Here is a 20,453-nt window from a genome sequence, read left to right on the forward strand (position 1 = left end):
CATGAGAGTTTCACCCAAGGACTCCATGAACGAGGACCAGGTTTGTTGAGAAAGACTGAGTTCAAGTCCATGTGTGATGGGTTTAGCGTATTTTCATGACAACCAATGGGAAATGTCAATTAGGCAATTATACACATCTATAATTCAGAGCAAAATTCTGGATTAGAGTTAGAATTTTGGAATTCTTGTGTGGACAACTTATAATTAATACAATTAATATAATGAAATCCTCTAGATAGACTATGGAATTGAAAACTGGATGAAGCTTAGTATATTCCTTTGTGAAACTCCCAAATTTTGCTCTTCATATGCCCTTCTTTTTACGACCCAGAACCACAACATTTAATGACTGTGTAAAGAAAAACAAAAGAGGAAAAAAGTAGAATCCACAGAGAATTGGAAACAAATTGGGGCATTTTTGTCATAAAAGCCAAGGTAGGAAAGTTTCAAAAAGAGAGGCGTGGTTGGCTGTTCTAAATGCTGCCAGGATATCAAAGAAAGTGAAGACTAAACATGTACGTTGATGTTAGCAACTTTGGGGTCGTTGCTGGCCTTAAGGGTATATCCTGTCACTTGAATAGTATATTCTCTTTCTTAATTTGCCATACTCCTATATTCAGTGTTAAGTTAGAATAAAATAGTATTAGACTTCCAGAAATTACTGGAGGCCAAGACACAGCTTTTGTATAGGATTCTTACATAGCTCTATCTTTTATGTATCAATTCATATGTATAACACATACATCCATACACACAACATATAGTTTTTCATAATTTCTTAAAATCTTAATGAACTCTTCAGAATTTCTAGATCTGTTGATTAAATATCAACTGTTTCTTGTATCAATGATTACACTTTATTTTTTCTCAAAATCAGGATTTAGAATGAAAGCAAAATATTAATTAAACACTAAGTCAAAAATATACTGAACTTTTCTTTCACATATTAATATTCTCTATATGTGTCTTTAAAGTAATTAGTATTTAAAGATCATTTGTCATGGTCCAGATCGAGTACTAGAAATAGGACTCTAAGTAAGGCGAATGATATGTCTACAAAGCACACAGTCTAACATGCAATATTGTATTAGCTTGCCTCCTTCTGTGTCTTAGTAGTTTATGCTGTGAATTTTTAAAATATATGATAGTTTGGATCAAATATATGTAGATTTCGAAGAAGCTGTATCAAGAAAGTAAGTGTATCTTAAAATGTTTGCTGATGCATAACAGGAAGAAACAATGCATGAAATAAGAGTAGACTGTCAAAAGAATATCAAAAGGCCTTTTGTTCAGTGCTTTTCATTTGGTACTATTCATTTTTACATGCTAACCACATATATAATATAAAAGGTAAGAATGAGAAATTGTTCTTGATCTTTGGTAACTAAGTCATTATAATGACATTTAAAGCTTAGAACAAATTTATTATTTATTTTTACTCAGATTTTGTATTTTTAGGATATATGTTATAGGATTTTTATGGAAAAAAGAATTTTAGGTGTGGTTTCAATGTTTGTATTATTTTCACAAAAACATAATTTGGCCAGATTTCCTCTAAAATAGCAAAAAGAATTGGATCTTTTCAAACCTTTTGCCCCAAATATGTAATCAACTATTGGTAATTACAAGCTTTCAAATTTAGAAAAGTCAAAGAAATCCGATTTAATATCTCACTCCCACTTGGATTATATATGAAAAGTAGCAAAATTCTCCTAGAGATAGACAGCCCTGTAACATCCCAGTCATAAAAAAATACTTACTTTGATGGAAAACTTGGAATAAATTGGTTTTTCTTACACTGTAGAACTTCCACTTTGATGAGTCACTGTTGACTACAATTGCTATTTCTTTATATTTTCTTGTTTACTATCAGAGCACATTCAGAAAATGAAGGTACCTCTTTACCAGCTGCTGACTCCTGTACCAGTCCCACAAAGACAGATTTATCATATAGTAAGACTGCTAAGCAGTGCCTAGAGGAGATATCTGGTAAGTGACCTGATTAATGGGTAGGTTACAGCTCAGAATTTTTGTAATCTCTCTGTAAGTCTTTTGTATTAAATCATATTTTTGCTATACTGTTTTTATGCAAAAATGAGCAGTGTATATCTCATGCTTCAGAGATTTTTAGATATTTGGCTTTTCTGCTTAGGATGATCTCTTTGTTACTCTGAAAAGAATGGTAATGCTTTCAGAAGCTGAGATTGTAAGTCATGTTGCCCTTAGTCAAGTTGAATATAATCAGAGAAAACCTGGAGAATCATCTATTTCTAAAAATGCAGCCCTTGGGTACATTTGGAGATTGAAAATGTTCTAAATGTTACCAATGTAAATTTCCCTTGGCTAATCCAACCCTGCTTTGTCTTCACTTCTGTACTATGTAGAACATTGTTATATGTTTGTTCCAAATGTGCATCCTGGAAATAAACCTAATTAGGAAAATATTATATATAGATGATGCAGGAAAAAAACATATATACCCAAGACACAGTTTATCAGATTTTTGAGTGTATAAAACAGCATTCTCAGCTTAAGCACTGTGTTTTTTCTAAGATCCAGTTAAGCCTAAGCCTATAGGGAAAGCCTTTGGTGTAATTTCATTATATGTAGATCGATTTTTAGGAGGAATCAAGTACCTCTTAGCAAAATATACTACTCCTAAGGGGAGAGAGAGTTTAGTATTTTGTCTGCTTCTACATGTAACAATGCATGGAAGTAAAGGTCTGTCTGTTATTCCAATAAATATCTGGCTCAGACTTAATATATTCACAGCTAAGTCCAAAGAAAAAGAAACTAAAGGAACTATTTAATTTTTAAAAAATAGTATAGCACTCCAGGGACTCAAAGTATGAGTATTACTCTGAAGCTCATGAAAGTAATCATAATACAAATTTGAGGGTTAAGAATCTTCCCCACTGCAGCAGACCTGAAACACATTTTGGCAAGCATTAGACAAATATCCTCCAGTGGATATTGATTACAATGACATAACAACATCCCAGTGGTACCTTTTGGAATTGATATTAGTGATATAATTATGTATCAGAGGTTTCATGTGGAGATTACAACTGATGCCAAGACATCGATATGGGGATGGCAATTGTAGATTTTTCAAATATTTGGGGGAAATGTTGGCTCTCCTGTAGCTCTCGGTAGTACCATGGTCAGAATGATGCTGTGTATCTGTATTGTGACCAGATGTTTTATAAACGTAGCACGGCATGAAGATGTGTATGCTTCACATATTTCTTTATACATTCACATCTTCAATATGCCTATAAAGTACTAGGGCTAAAATATGTAGGAGAAATGAATTTAATAGAGTTTGGATTGTAATTTTTATGTGAATTTCACAATGTAACATTGTTTTCTGAAATTAATATATCACCAGGTATCTGGTTGAATACATAATCCATATTTTATTTTTTTTCTACTTAATGTCTACCATTTGATCATTTTTTCATATTTCCAGTTAATATTTCCATTTAATATTCTGTTTTTTTTAATTGAATACTTAATAGTGAAATATAAACTAGAATTTAAAGTAATATAATAATTTAATGGATTTATTAGAAATAATAATATTATTTTGCAGCAGTAATAAATTGCTTAGTTAGAATCATAGATTTGAGTCTGATTTAGGTAGGAATATAATAAAAGAGAGAAAACAACAAATAAATGGTATAATGAGGCTTTCTAATTGTGTCATTCTAACTATCATCTGTTTAAAATTAGCCTGTAGCTGGATAGTGAAAGTGTCTCTCTGCACAAGCTTGAGATTTCATGGATGAAGGATGATATTTATTTATTGTTAATGAGTTAAAAATTGAGAACCATAACTGGAGAAATCTAGGTGAGGATATACTAGTAGCCCAGTGATGAGAAGATGATTATCATAGAGAAAAGAGATTGCATATCTTCATCATTTTTTAAATTTTGGCTTCTGGATCATCATCACTCTATTACAATTTCTGCCTTAATATTTGGAGATATTAATACATAGGTAATTCTTACAACACCCTGGCCCCAGTTCCAATGATATTGTCTTACAGTCCCTCCTGAGCTACTTATTGTCATGTTCGTAGCCTAGCTCTGGGCATCATCAGAGACTGCACCTTCTCTGTGTGCTCACTTTCAGGCACCCCACTCCTGCTGACTACAACCTCTTACTGTCCACTTCTTACTGTCCTCACCAAACTCTGCATATTTTTTATCCCTCCTTAATCAGCTAAATTCCTGTAATAACTGAATGTAATTTTACTCTTATACATACCCTCAATTCCCTTGCTTGTCTCTCACTTCATTGTACTCATTTGATGAAATCACAGATATGGTTACATTTAAGTCTTCACTTTCTCCATACCAACAATGAATGAACCAGGAGGAAAAAACGTCACGGGTGGATGTGACTCACTTTACATTCATCACCACCAATTTCAAGTGAATATTTAATGCTCCTGGCAATCATTCTATATTTCTGTGGTCCATCTACTCTCTCAAAGTCTTAGGTGAAAATGTTATGTCTTTCTTCTCAAAACTACAATACCACCTGTCCCATCCTTTCTCTTCATTGATGACCTTGATGTGTACTTCACTGAAAAAATTAAAGCACAGAGAAAAGAAGTTCACAAATTTCTGTTATCACATCTACCCAAGTATAGCATTTATACCCACTTAATACCTATTTACTCTGCCTTTACTTGGATTACTCTTTTTCTCATCCTTAATAGCTCCCTCTCCACCAAATCATTCTCTTTAGCCCATGGGATGTTATCATCTCTCTAACCTTAATTTTTTAAAAGAACAACTTCTCTTGCCCCCAAACTTGCCCTCCAAGTACTGCTATCATTTATCTCTTTCCTTTCATGGCACACTCTAACAAAGAGTAGCCTTCAATCACAGTCTCTTAGGCTTTTAGCCTCATTTCTTTACAGAAGCTGCTCCTATTAAAGTTATCATTAACATCAACACACCAAATCCAAGGATCAAGTCTCAGTCCTCATCTTATTTCACCTCTTAACAGCAATTTGTCCTCTTCTAAGAAAGTTTCTTCCTTGATGCTGTGATTTGAATATGGTTTGTTTGGCCCTACCAAGTTTCATATTGAAATTTGATCACAAATCTTGGAGGTGGGGCCTGGCAGGAGGTTTTTGGGGTTGTGGGTGCAGATCCCTCATGAATGCCTTGGTGCTATTCTTGTAGGAGGGAGGGAGGGAGTGAATGAGTAAGTGAGTGAGTGAGTGAGTGAGTGAGTTCTCTAATTCCCATGAGAATTGGTTGTTGAAAAGAGCTTGGCACCTCCTCCTCTTTCTCTCTTGCTCCTGCTGTCACTATTTGATGTCTAGACAATAGCAACCCTTCACCTTTCACCTTTAGTGGAAGCAGCCTGAAGCCCTCACCAGAAGCAGATGCTGCTGCCATGTTTCTTACGTAGCCTGCAGAACCATGAGCCAAATAAATCTCTTTTATTTATAAATTACCCAGCCTCAGATATTCCTTTATAGAAACATAAATGGACTAAGATACTTGGTTTCCAGGGTACCATATTCCCTTGGTTTTCCTCCAACCTCAATTTGTTTCTTCTGGTCTACTTTTCTACTTATACATTTTCTCCATGATTTCTTATAACTGAAATGATCCAGATTTCTGTCCCTAGAGTTCTCTACCTATAAGTGTTCCCTTGGTGATTTGATACTATCTCACGGCTTTAGATTTCATCCGCATACTGATAGCTTACGAATGTCTCTCTCTACTTTACTCCTCTATTCTGCATTCTGACTCACATATCCAACTGCCTACACTATCTCTCCCCTTGAATATCTCATAGATGCTTCCAACCTATTATATCCCAAACCGAACCCCTGATATTACCCTCAAAATTTGTACCTTTCAAAAGCTCTTTACTCAAGACTTCTCCATTTTGGCTAACGATAATTCCATCCTTCCAGTTGCTTAAGCCTGAAATCTTAGAATATTTGTTAGTCCTTATTTTCTCTCACACCTGATGCCCAATCCATTAAAATATTTTCTTGGCTCCACAGGTATTGTTGGCTATCTGAATTCAGAAACTAGTAGTATATATGAATCAACTTTTTGAGATATTTCTCAGTGTATGAACTCTTGCTATTTTCTTTGATAGATTCAGAAACTAAATAAATCCAGATGGTATAATATCTAAGTCACCATAAGGACTAAGGTACTAAGTAGACTAAGATAGCCTAGAATAATTGCGTTTTCAAAATATATCCAGAATTTAGTCAGCTCTCCTTATCTCTACTTTTGTCTGTTTTATTAACTGGTATATCCCCAGTGTATGGTTGGTGCATAGTTACCATTCAATAAATGTGTGTAAAATGAAGTTAATATAATGGACATAGCATAGAAATGAAAACCACAATGAAGAAGCAACCTAATAATTTTCAAATGGAAGCAATAGACAAGTAGGAATGATACCTTTGGCTTTGAAAGGCATTCAGAAAGTAGTCATGGTGAACTTAGGGTGAATAACATTCAACTGAGTGGAATGGAAAATAAAGTATAATTTTGGTTATCCTATGAATGAATAATCAAAGAATATTAGGAAGAAAAGTTTTCATCATTCTATAGAAGCAACATAACAGTTCAGACACTCTCTCTGATGAGCTGGGATTTTAAAAGAGCACATTAAAAAAAACAGAAGAAAGAATAAGAATAAATGTGTAACACAGTTGGTCATTCCTAATTAGATAATTCAGAATTCACAATGCTCCAAAATCCAAAACTCTTTAAGTGCTGACATGATGCAACAAGTAGAAAATTTCATACCTGGCCTCATGTAACATGTTGCAGACTAAATGCAGTGGCACAATACAATTTATTCAGCATCCTCAAGGGAAAACCAATCCCCACTGTCCCCTTTAGATGCTATATATCTTTTCCGTGCACACCCAGATACCCCCCACGCAAGCAAACCCATAAAGGATACTAAAACGGCACATGTGTGGACTGGACATGCCAATGGTAGGTTTCCCACAATGCCCCACATGGGGCTGAGACCTACATGCATTATTCACAGTGGGGCTTTTTGCTTATTTTTTGCTCTGTGGTGTAGATATATTATAGAAAATGTCAAAAAGGCCTGAAGATACACCCATGGGTAACAGTAATAAGAAAAAGAGGGGGCATTTATGTTTATCCATAGCATAGAAAGTCAAGCTGTTGGAAAACCTGGACAGGAGTGTAAGTATGAAATGTCTTATAGAAGAGTATGATAGTGGAATGACCACCACACGTGACCTGAAGAAACGTCTGAAGTTCAGTGCTGAAAGTGATGAACAGAAAGGTTAATGAAAAACAGAAAAATACTGCACAAAGCTAAAAATGAAGAGCTAGATTGTGTGTTGAAAGTTGATCCATTAGTGTCACAGTGAATACATGCCACTTAATAGCACACTGATCATGAAACAAACAAAGGTCTATCACAATGAACTGAAAATTGAAGGGAATGTGAATATTAAACGGGCTGGTTATAGAAATTTAAGAAAAGACGTGGCATTAAATTTTTAAAGTTTGTGGTGATAAAGCACTTGCTGATCACAAAGCAGCAGAGAAATTCATTGACGAGTTTGCCAAGGTCATTGCTGATGAAAATCTGACTCCAGGACAAGTCTGTAATGCTGATGAAACATCACTGTTTTGGAATTATTGCCTCAGAAAGACATTGACTACAGCTGATGAGACAGTCTCTATAGGAATTAAGGATGCCAAAGACAATAATTATGCTGGCTTGTGCTAATGCAGCAGCCACTCATAAGTCTGAACTAGTTGTGATAGACAAAAGCTGTGTCCTTGCTGTTTTCAGGGACGGAATTTCTTCCCAGTCCATTATTATGCTAACAAAAAGGCAATGGATCGCCAGGGACATCTTTTCTGATTGGTTTGACAAATATTTTGTACCAGAGACATTTGCTCACTGCAGGGAAGCTGGACTGGATGATGACTACAAGATTTTGTTATTCCTTGACAACTCTTCTGCTCATTGTCAAGCTGAAATTCTCATCAAAAATGATGTTTTATCCATGTACTTTCCCCCAAATGTGACTTCATTAATTCAGCCATGTGACCAGGATATCCATATATCAATAAAGAATAAACATAAAATGCTTTCTTAAACAGTATCCTAGCAGCAGTGAGTAGGGTGTGTGTGTGTGTGTGTGTATGTGTGTGTATGTGTAAGATTTTCTAAAGAAGTTTAGCATGAATGATGCCATATATGCTGTTGCCAGTGCTTGGAACACAGTGGCTAAAGACACATGCGTATCCTGGCACAACCTCTGGTTTGCAGATGAAGTGTTGACTGAAGGATTCCATATGTCAAGTCAGAAAAAAATGATGTCTGACCCTCTTACATTGCAAAAAATATACCTTCAGAGTCCATCAGTAAGCTGGAAGAAGTGGATATCAAAGAAGTTTTTAACATTGATAATGAGGCTCCAATTGTTCAGCACTGATTGATGGTTAAATAGCCAAAATGATTCTCAGTCAAGGTGATCATGATAATAGTGACAATGGAGGTGACGTTAACACTGCAAGAAAAATGCCTGTTGACAATGTGGTGAAAATGTATGATGGGCTTATTGAAGAACTAGAGCAGCGTGCATTTACAACAGAACGAGAAATCATGCCAGTTCATAAAATCAAAGAGAAACTTCTAAGACAAAAATTGTTGTTACTGAGGCAGCTGACTCGAGGAAACTTTTTAAAAAGCCATCCAGCAGAATGTCTCCTTATCCATAGAGGGCACACTTCCTGGTCCCTCAACTGCTTCTGATGTTTCCTCTCACCTAAAAAACAATAAAATACACTGTACAGTAACCTTTTAATCAAAACAGCATCATAGGTGAAAACTGAAAATCTGTTGGTGTTGGTTGCTGCTGCTGTTTAATAGCTGAGGCAAATATTCTGGTGATGCTACTGCTTAGTTACCCTGAACACAAAATTTTTTCACTGTATTAATAGTGTATCATATTTTTTACTGTTAAGTACTTATGTATGAATAAGTATAAGAAAATAATTGTTTATTGGTAGCATGTAAATTTAGAATCAGGAATGATGATGACTCTAAACAACCACAGATTGTCCATATGGGTGACTGAGATAGAGACACCTTTGCTTTCTGATGGTTGAATGTATGCAAACTTTGTTTCATGCACAAAATTATTTCAAACATCATGCAGGATTACCTTTAGGCTATGTGTATAAGGTATATGAAACATAAATTTTGTGTTTAGACTTGGATCTCATTTTCAAGATATCTCATTATAAACATTGAAAAATTCCAAAATCTGCAACATTTCTGGTACCAAGCTAATAGGAGGTAATCAACTTATAATAGAATAAACCTGTGAAAGAATGAACCTGTCAGAAATCTAAAGCTCATGAGAAGTTTTTATATATTAATGATACCTTCTCTTTCTCAGAGTCTCCATCCCTTTCCCAGATCTCTTTCTCTTTCTGATTTCTGTTGCTGCTGCTGCGTTCTGGCTGCTAGTGAAACCACAGACCACATAAGCACTTGACTTTTTTGCCAGATTCTAGCTTAGACTGGCCCAGAGAATATTCATTCAAAGATTTTTTGAAATGTGGGAATAGGAATGTTCTATGAATTGGAAAAAAAATGAATTTTGGCCCTCACTGCCATTATTCAGCTGTTTGACTTAGTTTTCCTTTCTATGTAGTTATTGATTATGATGATGCTTAATAAACTCACAGGATTGTTGTGAGATACGGTGTTATTCTTCCATCTATCTTTTCAGTAATCATCACCTGGCATCTTAAACATGACAGGCATGTCAAAATTTGGGAAAACAAACGTGTCTAAGACATAAGCCTATATAAGTTTGAGGAGCCTGAAAATAAGACAAAATCAAAATATACAGTGCCTAGGCAGGGGATTAGGCCAGTTAGGTGATCTATAGCTTAAGCACCATTGGCTGTATAGTAAACTGACCTTGGAGTCCTGGTGTACTTTTATCTGAGCAATATATATTGCTCCATCTTCTGCTAAAAGCACCTTGATTTTCTTCGGGGATCATTTTCTGTTCATGTTGTCCAATTCATGTTGTCCAAGTGAAATTGACCTAAGTAGTAAGTAAGAGCCAATAGAAACATCCCATACATTGACCACAGTGACTGTTTCAGGAATGGAAATGTGACCCAATCCAGCCTGATCGGAATAAGACTCAATCTCAGAACTTTTCCTGAGACTGTTATGAAAGAGATGGTCTCTTTTTCCACTAGACCTGAATCTTACAAAAAGAAAGCTTAGAACTGCTGACAGTGACCTACACCCTCAAATGAAACAAACACAGAGAAGACAGTACCTAAGTCAGGAGAAACTAAACCCAAAGTCATTGTTGGAAATGTCTGAGCCCCTGAATAATCCATGTCTCAAACTATTGCTCCCCCACCTCCCTTCAATTTTCAGTTATGTAACCCAGGAAAAATCCCTTTGGGTGCTTAAAACCAATGTGACAAGCATCCCAATTACATGACCCACAAATGTGTGATGTGTAAAGTTTTGCTGCACTGTTAAGGAGCAAACTAATGGTTCAAACGGCAATGCAGATTTGATAGAGGGATTCTCTAAGTTAGCTAGGAAGCTTAGGTGTTTAAATTTTAATCAGTACAATAACTCACCTGAAGTTACACAAACATTGTCATTAAATGGTAGTGAAAGTTTAAAAAGGTAATTAAATTATGGCATGAAGATAAGCATCAGAAATGCATGACACTGAATAAAATGTCATACTGGAGAAAACTCAAGACTTTCAATTTGGAGATCTTTGTAAGACAAGCATATCTCTCCAAAGTCTTTAAGTCCATCACTCAAATTTCCCTTTGTTTATCATGTTCTTTGTGAGGAAACCTAGTGATATTTACCCAATCTGATGATGGGTGTTCCAATCATTATTATAGTCAGGTGAAATGCATTATATAATTTGAGAATGAGTAAGTGAGCTTTTTACTTCCAGCCTATCCTCTAAGACTACAGTCCCCAATTCCTGGGGTTAGGAATGGGCCACAGAGCTCCCCTGCACACAGCCCCCTCTCTGTCCACCCCTCCCACTCCATCCCCATCAGTGGAAAAATTGTCTTCTATGAAACCAGTCCCTGGTGCCAAAAAGGTTGGGGACTGCTGCCTAAGATTCATGTCAGCATGACCTTGCTATTACAATGCTGGCTGAATTGATAGTACAGATTTTACTGCTTTGGCTTGGGTTTTATTCTCACATTCATTGACAAAAAGAATTTGTCCTCAGAGCCCATCCCTTTCATCACATGCCAAGAAATCCTGCCAAATGTAAAGTCAGCCCAAATTTTCATTCCACTGGTATTCAAGTTTTTAGATTTTTCTTTCTACATAGGTTCATACTTGTCCTTTCTTTGCATAAGCATCTATACCAACATGTATAACATTTGCTTAATAGACTCTCTAACCTTTATCTGGAATTTATATTCAACTGAAAAATGTTGATAGATGCCAGACTGACTCAGTATCAATAAAACTGGCATGTCATTTGTAAAAAGTAATATTAAAATAATTGGATGAATTCAGAAAATCATTTGAGAAGTAAGAATTTAGGTTAAACAGCAGGATACGCTAATGGTTACATGTTTTTTCTGACTTATCAAACTTTGTGTTATATAATGGGAAACATCTGGCATTTACAACCTTTGTAAATGATTACTGAAATTGCCTTTTCTTGAACATTTATAAAGATCAAGAAGACCCAGCTCAGGTAATTCAAATTAGGTTAGATCTTTTATTTGAATAGCCACATTATAATTATGTTTACTAAAGAGCTGAAAAGCATTCCTTTGCAGAACATTGCAGTAGCTATACTTTATTCCAGTTCTTAGGAAAAATTAGAATGATTCAGATTTTTATTATTGACTGGTTATATTTGTCTCCTTTGCACTGAGACGTCCTCCTCCACTTTGTGTAACATACATTTTGTGTGAATACAAATAAACATAAAAATACCCATGTGTGAATGCACACTCAAAGCAAGCAGGTATAGCTATCTCTAGAAAAGCAATAAGTGGGTTCCCCACTGTTGTTCAGGGTAGGACTTGAACTGATGTAATTCCAAGGGCAAAACTACTGTAACTACAAGTTGCTAACGGTATCTTTTAAACAAAGAAACAAACGAACTCCTTTTCGATGTTTCCTCCATTAGGGTTATTTCTTCAAAATAGTTATGGTCCCTCTTTACAAGCCCCTCCTTGTTGGCTCCTTTGGACTTAGCCCACCCCTTTCTGGGTTCATCCCTGCAGAAGGATTATATTTCCTGTCCCATTCAATCAGAGAGGACCATGTGATTTGATTTGGCAAATGATATGTGAGTGAAAAAAATGACATGGGCTGTTTCTGAGCATAAACTTTAAGAGCCATTGCTTGGAACTCTCACCTCTTTTTATTATGTCGAGAAATCAACATGTCTGACTGGGGTTGCTCTTTCAGCAAGGGTCTTAGAATAAAGCATACCTGGGGGCCAGAGCTGCAACCAACACAGAGTGGACATTAATGTAAGCAAAAGTGCATCTTTGCTTTGTTTTTGTTATTTAGAGACAGGGTCTCACTCTGTTACCTAGACTGGAGTGCAGTGACATGATCATAGCTCACTGAAGCCTTTAACTCCTGGGCTCAGGTGATCCTCCAGCCTCAGCCTCTGGTGTAGCTGGCACTACAGGCCAGGCACGTGCCACCAAGCTCAGCTACATCTTTGTTTTTGAAAGTGACTACAATTTCAAAATTGTTTGTAAATGCAACGTAACTTAGTCTAAACCAGGATTTCTCAACGTTGGCACTAGTGACATAGTAGACTGTATAATTCTTTGTTGTGGGGGGGCTGTCCTGTCATTGTAGGATCTTTAGCAATATCATTAGCCTTTACTCCTTAGATGTCACCACCACATCCCCCAGTTGTGACAAACAAAAGCATCTCCAAACATTGCCAAATGTCACTTAGGGGTCAAAATCACCCTTAGTTGAAAATCACTAATTTCAGCATAGTGGTTCTCAAAGGGGGTTTCAGAGCCAGCTGTACCTGGGAATATGTTAGAAAAGCAAAGTCTCAAGACCATGTCTGGCCTACTAGATTAGCAGCTGTAGGGCTGGTGCCCAGCAAACTGTGATTTAATAAGTTCCCCAAGTGGTGCTGAACACTTAAAGCTTAAGAACCAATGGTTTAAGCTTATGGGTATGCTCTTGTGTATGGGGAAAGGACATAATTATTGCTTCCATTTATAGATGAATAAGGTCAATCTTTTGACATCTTAAAGCATTAGGGTTCCCTTTTTTATGCATCTATAAGGCTTTAGGGTACATTACTGTATACTAATGTATGTAATACATGTGAAACAAATTGACATTTTGTAACTTCAACAAATTTCACCATGGTCTCATAACCTGGAAATTCACTGAGTAACAATAACTCAAATGAAGAAAAAAAAATTGTTCTGTTTAGGAATCCCAAGGGGAGTAGCATTTTGGCTTTTTAATAATATTTTATAAAATTATTGTTTTAGAAGCATAGTTTTTAGTTTCAATGATTTAACATATGTACCCTCATTTAAGCACATTTTATATAAACAATTTTTAAAGAGTGAAGAATTGAGAATCAGTATTAAAATTCACAGGTTTGTTTATCACAAAATTCTGTCACAAACAGTTGTTTTTTACATCTAATTTCCCTTTATCTATAAAATGGATCTAAGTATGAATACCTTGAAGGGAGAGACATAAGGACTAATTAACTTTGCAAAGTAAGTTGTTACCATATACAAAGTATAGGGACTATATTATTATAATGCTAATTTATATAGTTAAGAGACTGGGCATTTTCCTTAGTTGATAATTAGTAAAAGGAGGTAGAGAATCTGAATTAATTTTATCATATTATCTCTGAAAATGAAGATTTATGTCAATTAGAATGATACATTTTAATATTTCTGTGTATCCTTATTTTTCTGTTTATGGGCAAAAAATCTTCAAAAGTTAAATCCTAAAAGGTAATAATCTTCTCCTTAACTGTCAGTAGTACATATGAACTCTACTATATTGCAACTATACTATATATTAGTTTTTAAACGTTTTCCTAAGATCAGAATGTCATGGTGATGGTGTAGTGTACACAACCAGTACAGGGAAAATTCAAAACATTTATCTTTTAGGTTTTCTTTCTTTATCAAAATATTTTTAAAAAGAGCTGATTGTGCTGTGATAGATTTATGGAATAGACTTGGAAAAATGCTTAGTATCAAAAGACATAATGTACATTTTGTGTTTTCTGTCACATCATTATGTTCTACACACTTGACCATAAACTTTCAATTGTATACTTTGAGTCAAAATCCTGGGAGAAAAAAACCTTTTGAGTTATTTTTTGCTATTTTTTTTACAGGCAGGAGGAAATCTTTTTCTTGTCACATTAGGATTTTACTTCAGAATAAAAAGCCCTTGAATTTGTTCTTTAAAAGATGAAGTGAAGTCTTTCCCTTTAAAGCATTATCTGTTAGCGGTTGGAGTGTCATGCTCCATTTTTTAGGTCCTTTACACTCTTGAATTTGATTTGTGCTTTTACAGCACAAATCCCAACACTCAGAAGGGAGATCTGCCTGCTTCAGCTGCCTGCAGCTACAGAGAATTAGTCTGTCATTCTTGGCATCGCGGAGTGTGTGTTGTATTGTGAGTATATGTGTGTGTGTGTGTGTGTGTGTGTGTCCGTGTCTGAGGTTGGGTGACTGAGAGTCATTTACATGTGCATAGGGTTAATAGTATTGCATCTCATACAGGCTTGGCTCTGAAACCTGTGGCATTCTAGGCTGGACAGCTGCTTCCGTGCCTCTGTTTTAATTTAGCAGAATGTTTGCTGCCATGGCAGCCAGCAGCATCCACTGCAGCAGCAAGGAAGAGCCATAGATCTGAGAATGCAGGTGGAATACTAAAATGCGAGAGGCTCGTGCAGGGCTGGGCTTCAGTGCTTAATTTCTGCTCTTACTGGGCTCCAACGGGGAGGCTGTACTTGCTGCACTGTGTCAGCTCATTAGAGTAAAGGGTTGCAGACCTAGATCAGTTAAGGGCTGGTGAAAGGCAGAAAAGGAAAAAAAAAAAAAAAGCGAGACATTGCTCGTGCTTTACCTCCTCGCGTTTCGGAACACAGAAGCAGTAGAGGGAAATGTGGACCCATCATTCTGCTGAGACATGCGATTGGATGAAGATGGGCAAACATAGTTGGCTTCCTGGACTACTTTTCAGCTGGAGCAGAGTCTTTGGTGAACTCTTTTCTGTTTCAGTTATATTCAAGCAAAATATTTGTAAGTACTGCTGATCAGTGAAATGATGTGGCAAGCTCAATTGTAGCCAAATAATTATATATGCCACATCGCTAGAGTCTTCTGGGAATGTTTGAGCCTGAGCTTTAATTGAAGTGCATGTGATAATTAAAACCAAAAGCATCAGTTGCAATCACAGTGTGAAAAGACAATATGAAGTCCAATTGAAAGGAGGAAGCCACTAGAAGAACCATGCAGCAGCCTGCTGAACTCTCCGTGTTTCGGAGCAAAGAAGTAAAGAGAAAGGGAGCTTGTCTTCAGAAACAAAAATCTCTCACCAATCTTTCCCTCACCCATGAGGGGGAGAGGAGACCTGCGGTGCGCATTTCCAACTGGTTTGGAAATGCTGCCAAGGCCAGCCAGAGAGAGTCCAACTATGCAGAGAGGCGCTCACTGTCCAGGTTTCTCTCGAGGTCTGTGCAGTCCCTGTACCACAGCGGCAGCTCAGGGGCCTGGAACCTCCTGCCTGCTGGGGGCAGCCAGTCAGGCATTGAGAACTTAGGAGACTGGTCTGCAAGAAGAGGCTTGGAAGGTGAGAGTGATGAAGAGAGCAGGTCCGAAGATGAAAACATATCCTCCAAGTCAACCAGCATCAGCAGGAGCTGGGCTGAAGAGGAGGGAGAAAGCTGCTTGCGGGAAGGGACAGCTCACCTGGATGAGGATGTGATCCTTACAATGCTGGGCGATCTGGAGCAGGCACTTTATACTGACTTACTGGGTGAGTCCGTTTTGCTCCTAAAAATGTGCATGGAATTTTAAGATATTTCAGAATTTCTTAAATTATTTGCATTTGCCAGATATCTTTCAGTTTTTAGACTGATTTGTAAAAGACATAGTTGCTCAAAATTTTTTTAATTCCTTGTTTCTTGAGATGACTTTCTTTGTAAAGCTGAGCTATGAACATCAGTTTTAAAGTCTATTTGGAGAAAGTAAATACCAGTGATCTGCCATGGGCATTACTAGCCTGGTGTCCAGCACATTCTAGATATCCATAAATAAGTGTTAACATTCTAGAACTTTAAACATGTTTTTCATTTAGTCATTAATGGGGCCTATTTGTTCAACTTCCCTCAAGGTGACCTCACTACAGATATGGAATGAAGAATGAAGGGCCTCCTGGGTAAATTTTCTGTATAAGTTTCTTCTGCTGCCTTGATGTTACCTGAATAGGTGGTCCTTTTTATACTTCAGTGACAAGCACTGTGCATTCTAGTAACACTTTCAGAAATGGCAGAGGCCTCTGCTGCCTTTTACTTTTTTTTTTCTTTTTCTTTTTTCGGTGTTTGGCAAAAACTACTCCAGCATGTGCACATTGTAACTATTTAAACTACTCTGTAGGTGATTATGAACTTTTCATATTTTACAAACTAGGCCTTTCGGATGACATGAGTTTCAGCAGTACCTCTCACATAATCTTAATCTAACTAGGTAGGAAGATATCGAGTGATTATTCAGTTTTGTGATTAAACTTTAAATGGCAATTTTGCCACTTGCCTCAACAGCTAAAATGTATATATTTTAATTGTTATTTCTAAATTCAGTGTTCTACCAAAATACATTTACATCATACAGTCCATTCTTCAAAAAGTTGGTATTAAGCCATTGACTACATCATATTTTATGTCAACATGTGTTTCCACAAAGAACTCAATAGGAAGCTACTTAAATTCAAGAGAATTAAACCTGGCCAGTGATCTCTTTGTTTCTGATTCATGCAACTGATGCTAAATACAGGATTTTACTTATTCTTTATATAGACCCTCTTGTTACAAGATGTTTCATGGACTCTTTTAGTAAAACAACTTTAGAAGAAGAAAGCTTAGAGAGACAGCAGAGGCAAATATTGCTCAATTTTTCATGCCAGTTTGGTTTTAAAAGAGTAATGTTTCTATGGTTCTAAGAATAGTGATTTCTGAATTGGAATATGCCAGGTGTTCAGAAACTAGAGATTTACTTTTTCACTGTTGTGTGATTTCTGTGATGAACTGCTTCTCCTGAAGATCTGTGTGCAGTACAAAGGCGAGAGAAAGTCTTAATCTTTATGAACCTTTTTTCTTCTTTTGATCCTCTGAAACTGTAGAGTCAGATAATAGTCATTCATCTTTTGCTTTTAAAGTGTTATCTTTTATCTTGTGCTAAGTACCTCTTATGTAAGTATTTGCAAAGATATGAACAGTGTGCAGACAGTATTTTTTGGTTGCTCTGTTAAATTATAACATGCTGTGGGTGGGTGTATATATGACACATGCCTTTTTGTGCATAAATAACTGGAGCATTACTGTCAGAGGGTAAACTCTCAAATAGAAGTCTGTAGGCCATGGTTTTTAAATGGAACATCTGCTTACTGTACTTACATGATTGTTCTCTTTAAGGTTTTTTTTTTTTTTTTTTCCACTTATGCCAATATTCAAAAATACAAGTGAAAAGTAAGGGGGAGAATTTATTTAAATAACTGTAATATGAATAATCATATCTCCAGATAATGAAGCATTCTGATGCAATTCCCTAAATAATGATACACATTAAATTGGTGAATGTATCCAAACCCACAGCACATAGGAATTTTAAAATTTCTGCCACATGCTTGAATAGGTTCTTCTTATGACTCAAAATGGCCTCTTCTAAGTTAGTTTTTAGCCAGGGTTACTTGAGTTTAACTCTTTACTCTTGGCTATCCTAATAAATCGGACAGACTGGGGTCTGTGCTATAACTATTTAGGGGAATATTTAAAAAGTCACTATAAAGCTATTGGCTATATTTTGCTGTTTTTCCCAAAAGTGTCAAGATTAACCATACGATTTTAAAATTTTTCATCCATATCACTGTCAGTTGGGGTTATTCACAAAACTGTAGTTAATTCTCAAAATAAATCAGGCAGTGATACTCTAAATAACATTTGTAATGTGGATGGGGTGGAAGATATGATTCTCTTTGAATCAGGTTCATTCATGTACAAGTTAATTTACTATTAAAAGACAACAGTGCTGGCAAAGTTAATTACAATGTGTATAATTGAAACTAAAAAGTAAGAGTGAGATTACACAGATTAAGCGGTCTGTCTGCCCTAAGTAATAATGCAGAAGCCCCCAACTGAGTCTGTTATTTTGTGCTCTACTCATAGAGAAGGCCTTATAAGCAATGAGAAAGCCACGTGCGCCAACATTAAAAACTCAAGTGGATTTCGTAACATACCATTCTGGAAAATGGTACCTACCATTGTGTCTGACACATAGGAAGCCTCCTCCAAGAATAACAGCCGACTTTGAAGTGGGGGTGGATACAACATATTATTGATTAAATACATTTCTCATGTGGGTTTTTGCTGCTAACTTTTATTGTTACTAAACATTTGATTTTATTTGTGCTGTTATATTTACCCTTTTCAATTATGTGCCCCCCTCCTCAAAGCCTCCACACATAATTTGGATACAAATATATAGGATATTTCAGACTGTGCAATCAATCCTTAGGGGGTTTGTTAAGTGCACTTAGTTTTATCTTGCCTTTTGTGGGTCACTGAAAACATTTACTGCAATAAATTCTTTTTTGGTTATTATTTCTCATGACAGGAATAAGGTGGCAATTATGTTTTGCTCAGTAAGTGTGGGGAGGAAAAGGTCCATTTGTCTGATTGTCAGGAGTGGATGTCATGATGAGGAAAACCAAAGGGGGGTGGGAGGCTGGCTGTGGTTCTGAAACACAAGGGAAAGCATATAAACAAACAATGAATTCAATAGGAAGAAGCCAAGAATCTAAGATGCCTGTTAGACTAGAAAAAGGAAATTTAAAAAGATATGAAGAAATGTGAAAAAAAAAATTTAGTGAGACAGAATATCTAAAACTCTTTGACTTGGGGAGGTTGGGGGGGGCAAGGGCAATATATGTAACCTAAACTTTTGCACCCCCATAATATGCTGAAATAAAAAAATGATAAATAAATAAATAAAATTAATATAAAATATTGAACATAATACAAATATTAATTTTTAATATTATACCAGTCAGCAAGTGGTTGAGATGCAATTTGATTACAACTTAAAATTTCTCCCAGGGGGAAAGGGCTCAGGGCTGATGATGTATTCTAGAAACATGTATGAGGTCAGTGACTTGCATCCCCCCTCCCTCTGAAATAAATCATCTCAACACTCTCCTTGTTTTCTGATTCTCATCTTTCACCATCAGCTAGAATCTAAGACGTCTATACTACATGAAATCCTATATACTGAATCTTGGATTTAGTGCTTCTCCAATTTTGTCCCCTTCTTCACTATTTCATTTGATGCAGTTTGAATGCATCTTTTCTTCGCCTTTGCCTTTCCTTTGACTGTAACAATATTCTCTGTCCACCTTTGAGATTTTCCCTACAAAACCCTCCTTTTTATTCAAAATTTTGTCAGATTTTTTATAAGTGAAAGGTAGACTTCTTTAGAGCCATTTCTCAAACTGTATTATATATATGAGAGGCATGGGAAGATCTTCCAGGGAGAATATGGTCATAGTCTCAAGGGTTATCAACAGCTCTGAGTTGTAAAAGAATGTTAATCTATAGGATTAGAGATTGCATGACCTGAATTAGTGAAGAAAAAAGCTTATGCCATGTGCATGAGGTCCCAATATGTATTTTTCTATTTTTTTTAAAAGATACTTTAGGGAAGTTTTTCAGTACTTTCTAAATTTGAAATTATAATGTTATTAGGCATTTTTAAATTGTTCAAATTATCTGTAAATTAAAGGGAAGAAATGTATAGACTGGCAGCAGAATAGTGGCTGTTTTGGCAACCATCCAAGATGGGGAATAATGAACAAAATGGTAATGTTTGGTTGAAAAAGATAATAAAGGAATTAGCAGTTGTCTTCCACTATTTGAGTGGCTGCCACGGTAAAGGCTATACATTTGTTCAGTTGGTTTCAGAGCCACTGGGATCACTGGGTGGACATTAATGGGAGACAAATTATTGCTTATCACCCATACATGTTTTCGCAATTATACCTGTCTAACACTGGAAGGAGCCTTCTCTTGCTGGAGAGGTAGAGGCCTTTCCAATATTGAAGATTTCGGGCAGAGGCCAATGAC

At 36.2% G+C, this 20,453-nt stretch overlaps 1 protein-coding gene across 3 annotated transcripts in view; it reads left to right on the forward strand.

Annotated features, from left to right (window-relative positions):
- NAV3 (neuron navigator 3) overlaps nucleotides 1–20,453 on the forward strand; it is a 332,556-nt gene that overhangs the window by 162,026 nt on the left and 150,077 nt on the right. For all 3 annotated transcript variants that reach the window (XM_069491594.1, XM_069491595.1, XM_069491596.1), the window contains exon 9: nucleotides 1,874–1,989. In XM_069491594.1, coding sequence (XP_069347695.1) covers nucleotides 1,874–1,989 — 116 coding nt within the window. The remainder of the gene's footprint in view (nucleotides 1–1,873; nucleotides 1,990–20,453) is intronic.

The sequence above is a fragment of the Eulemur rufifrons genome, chromosome 16 (assembly GCF_041146395.1).
Source record: "Eulemur rufifrons isolate Redbay chromosome 16, OSU_ERuf_1, whole genome shotgun sequence".
In the NCBI taxonomy this organism is placed as follows: domain Eukaryota; kingdom Metazoa; phylum Chordata; class Mammalia; order Primates; family Lemuridae; genus Eulemur; species Eulemur rufifrons.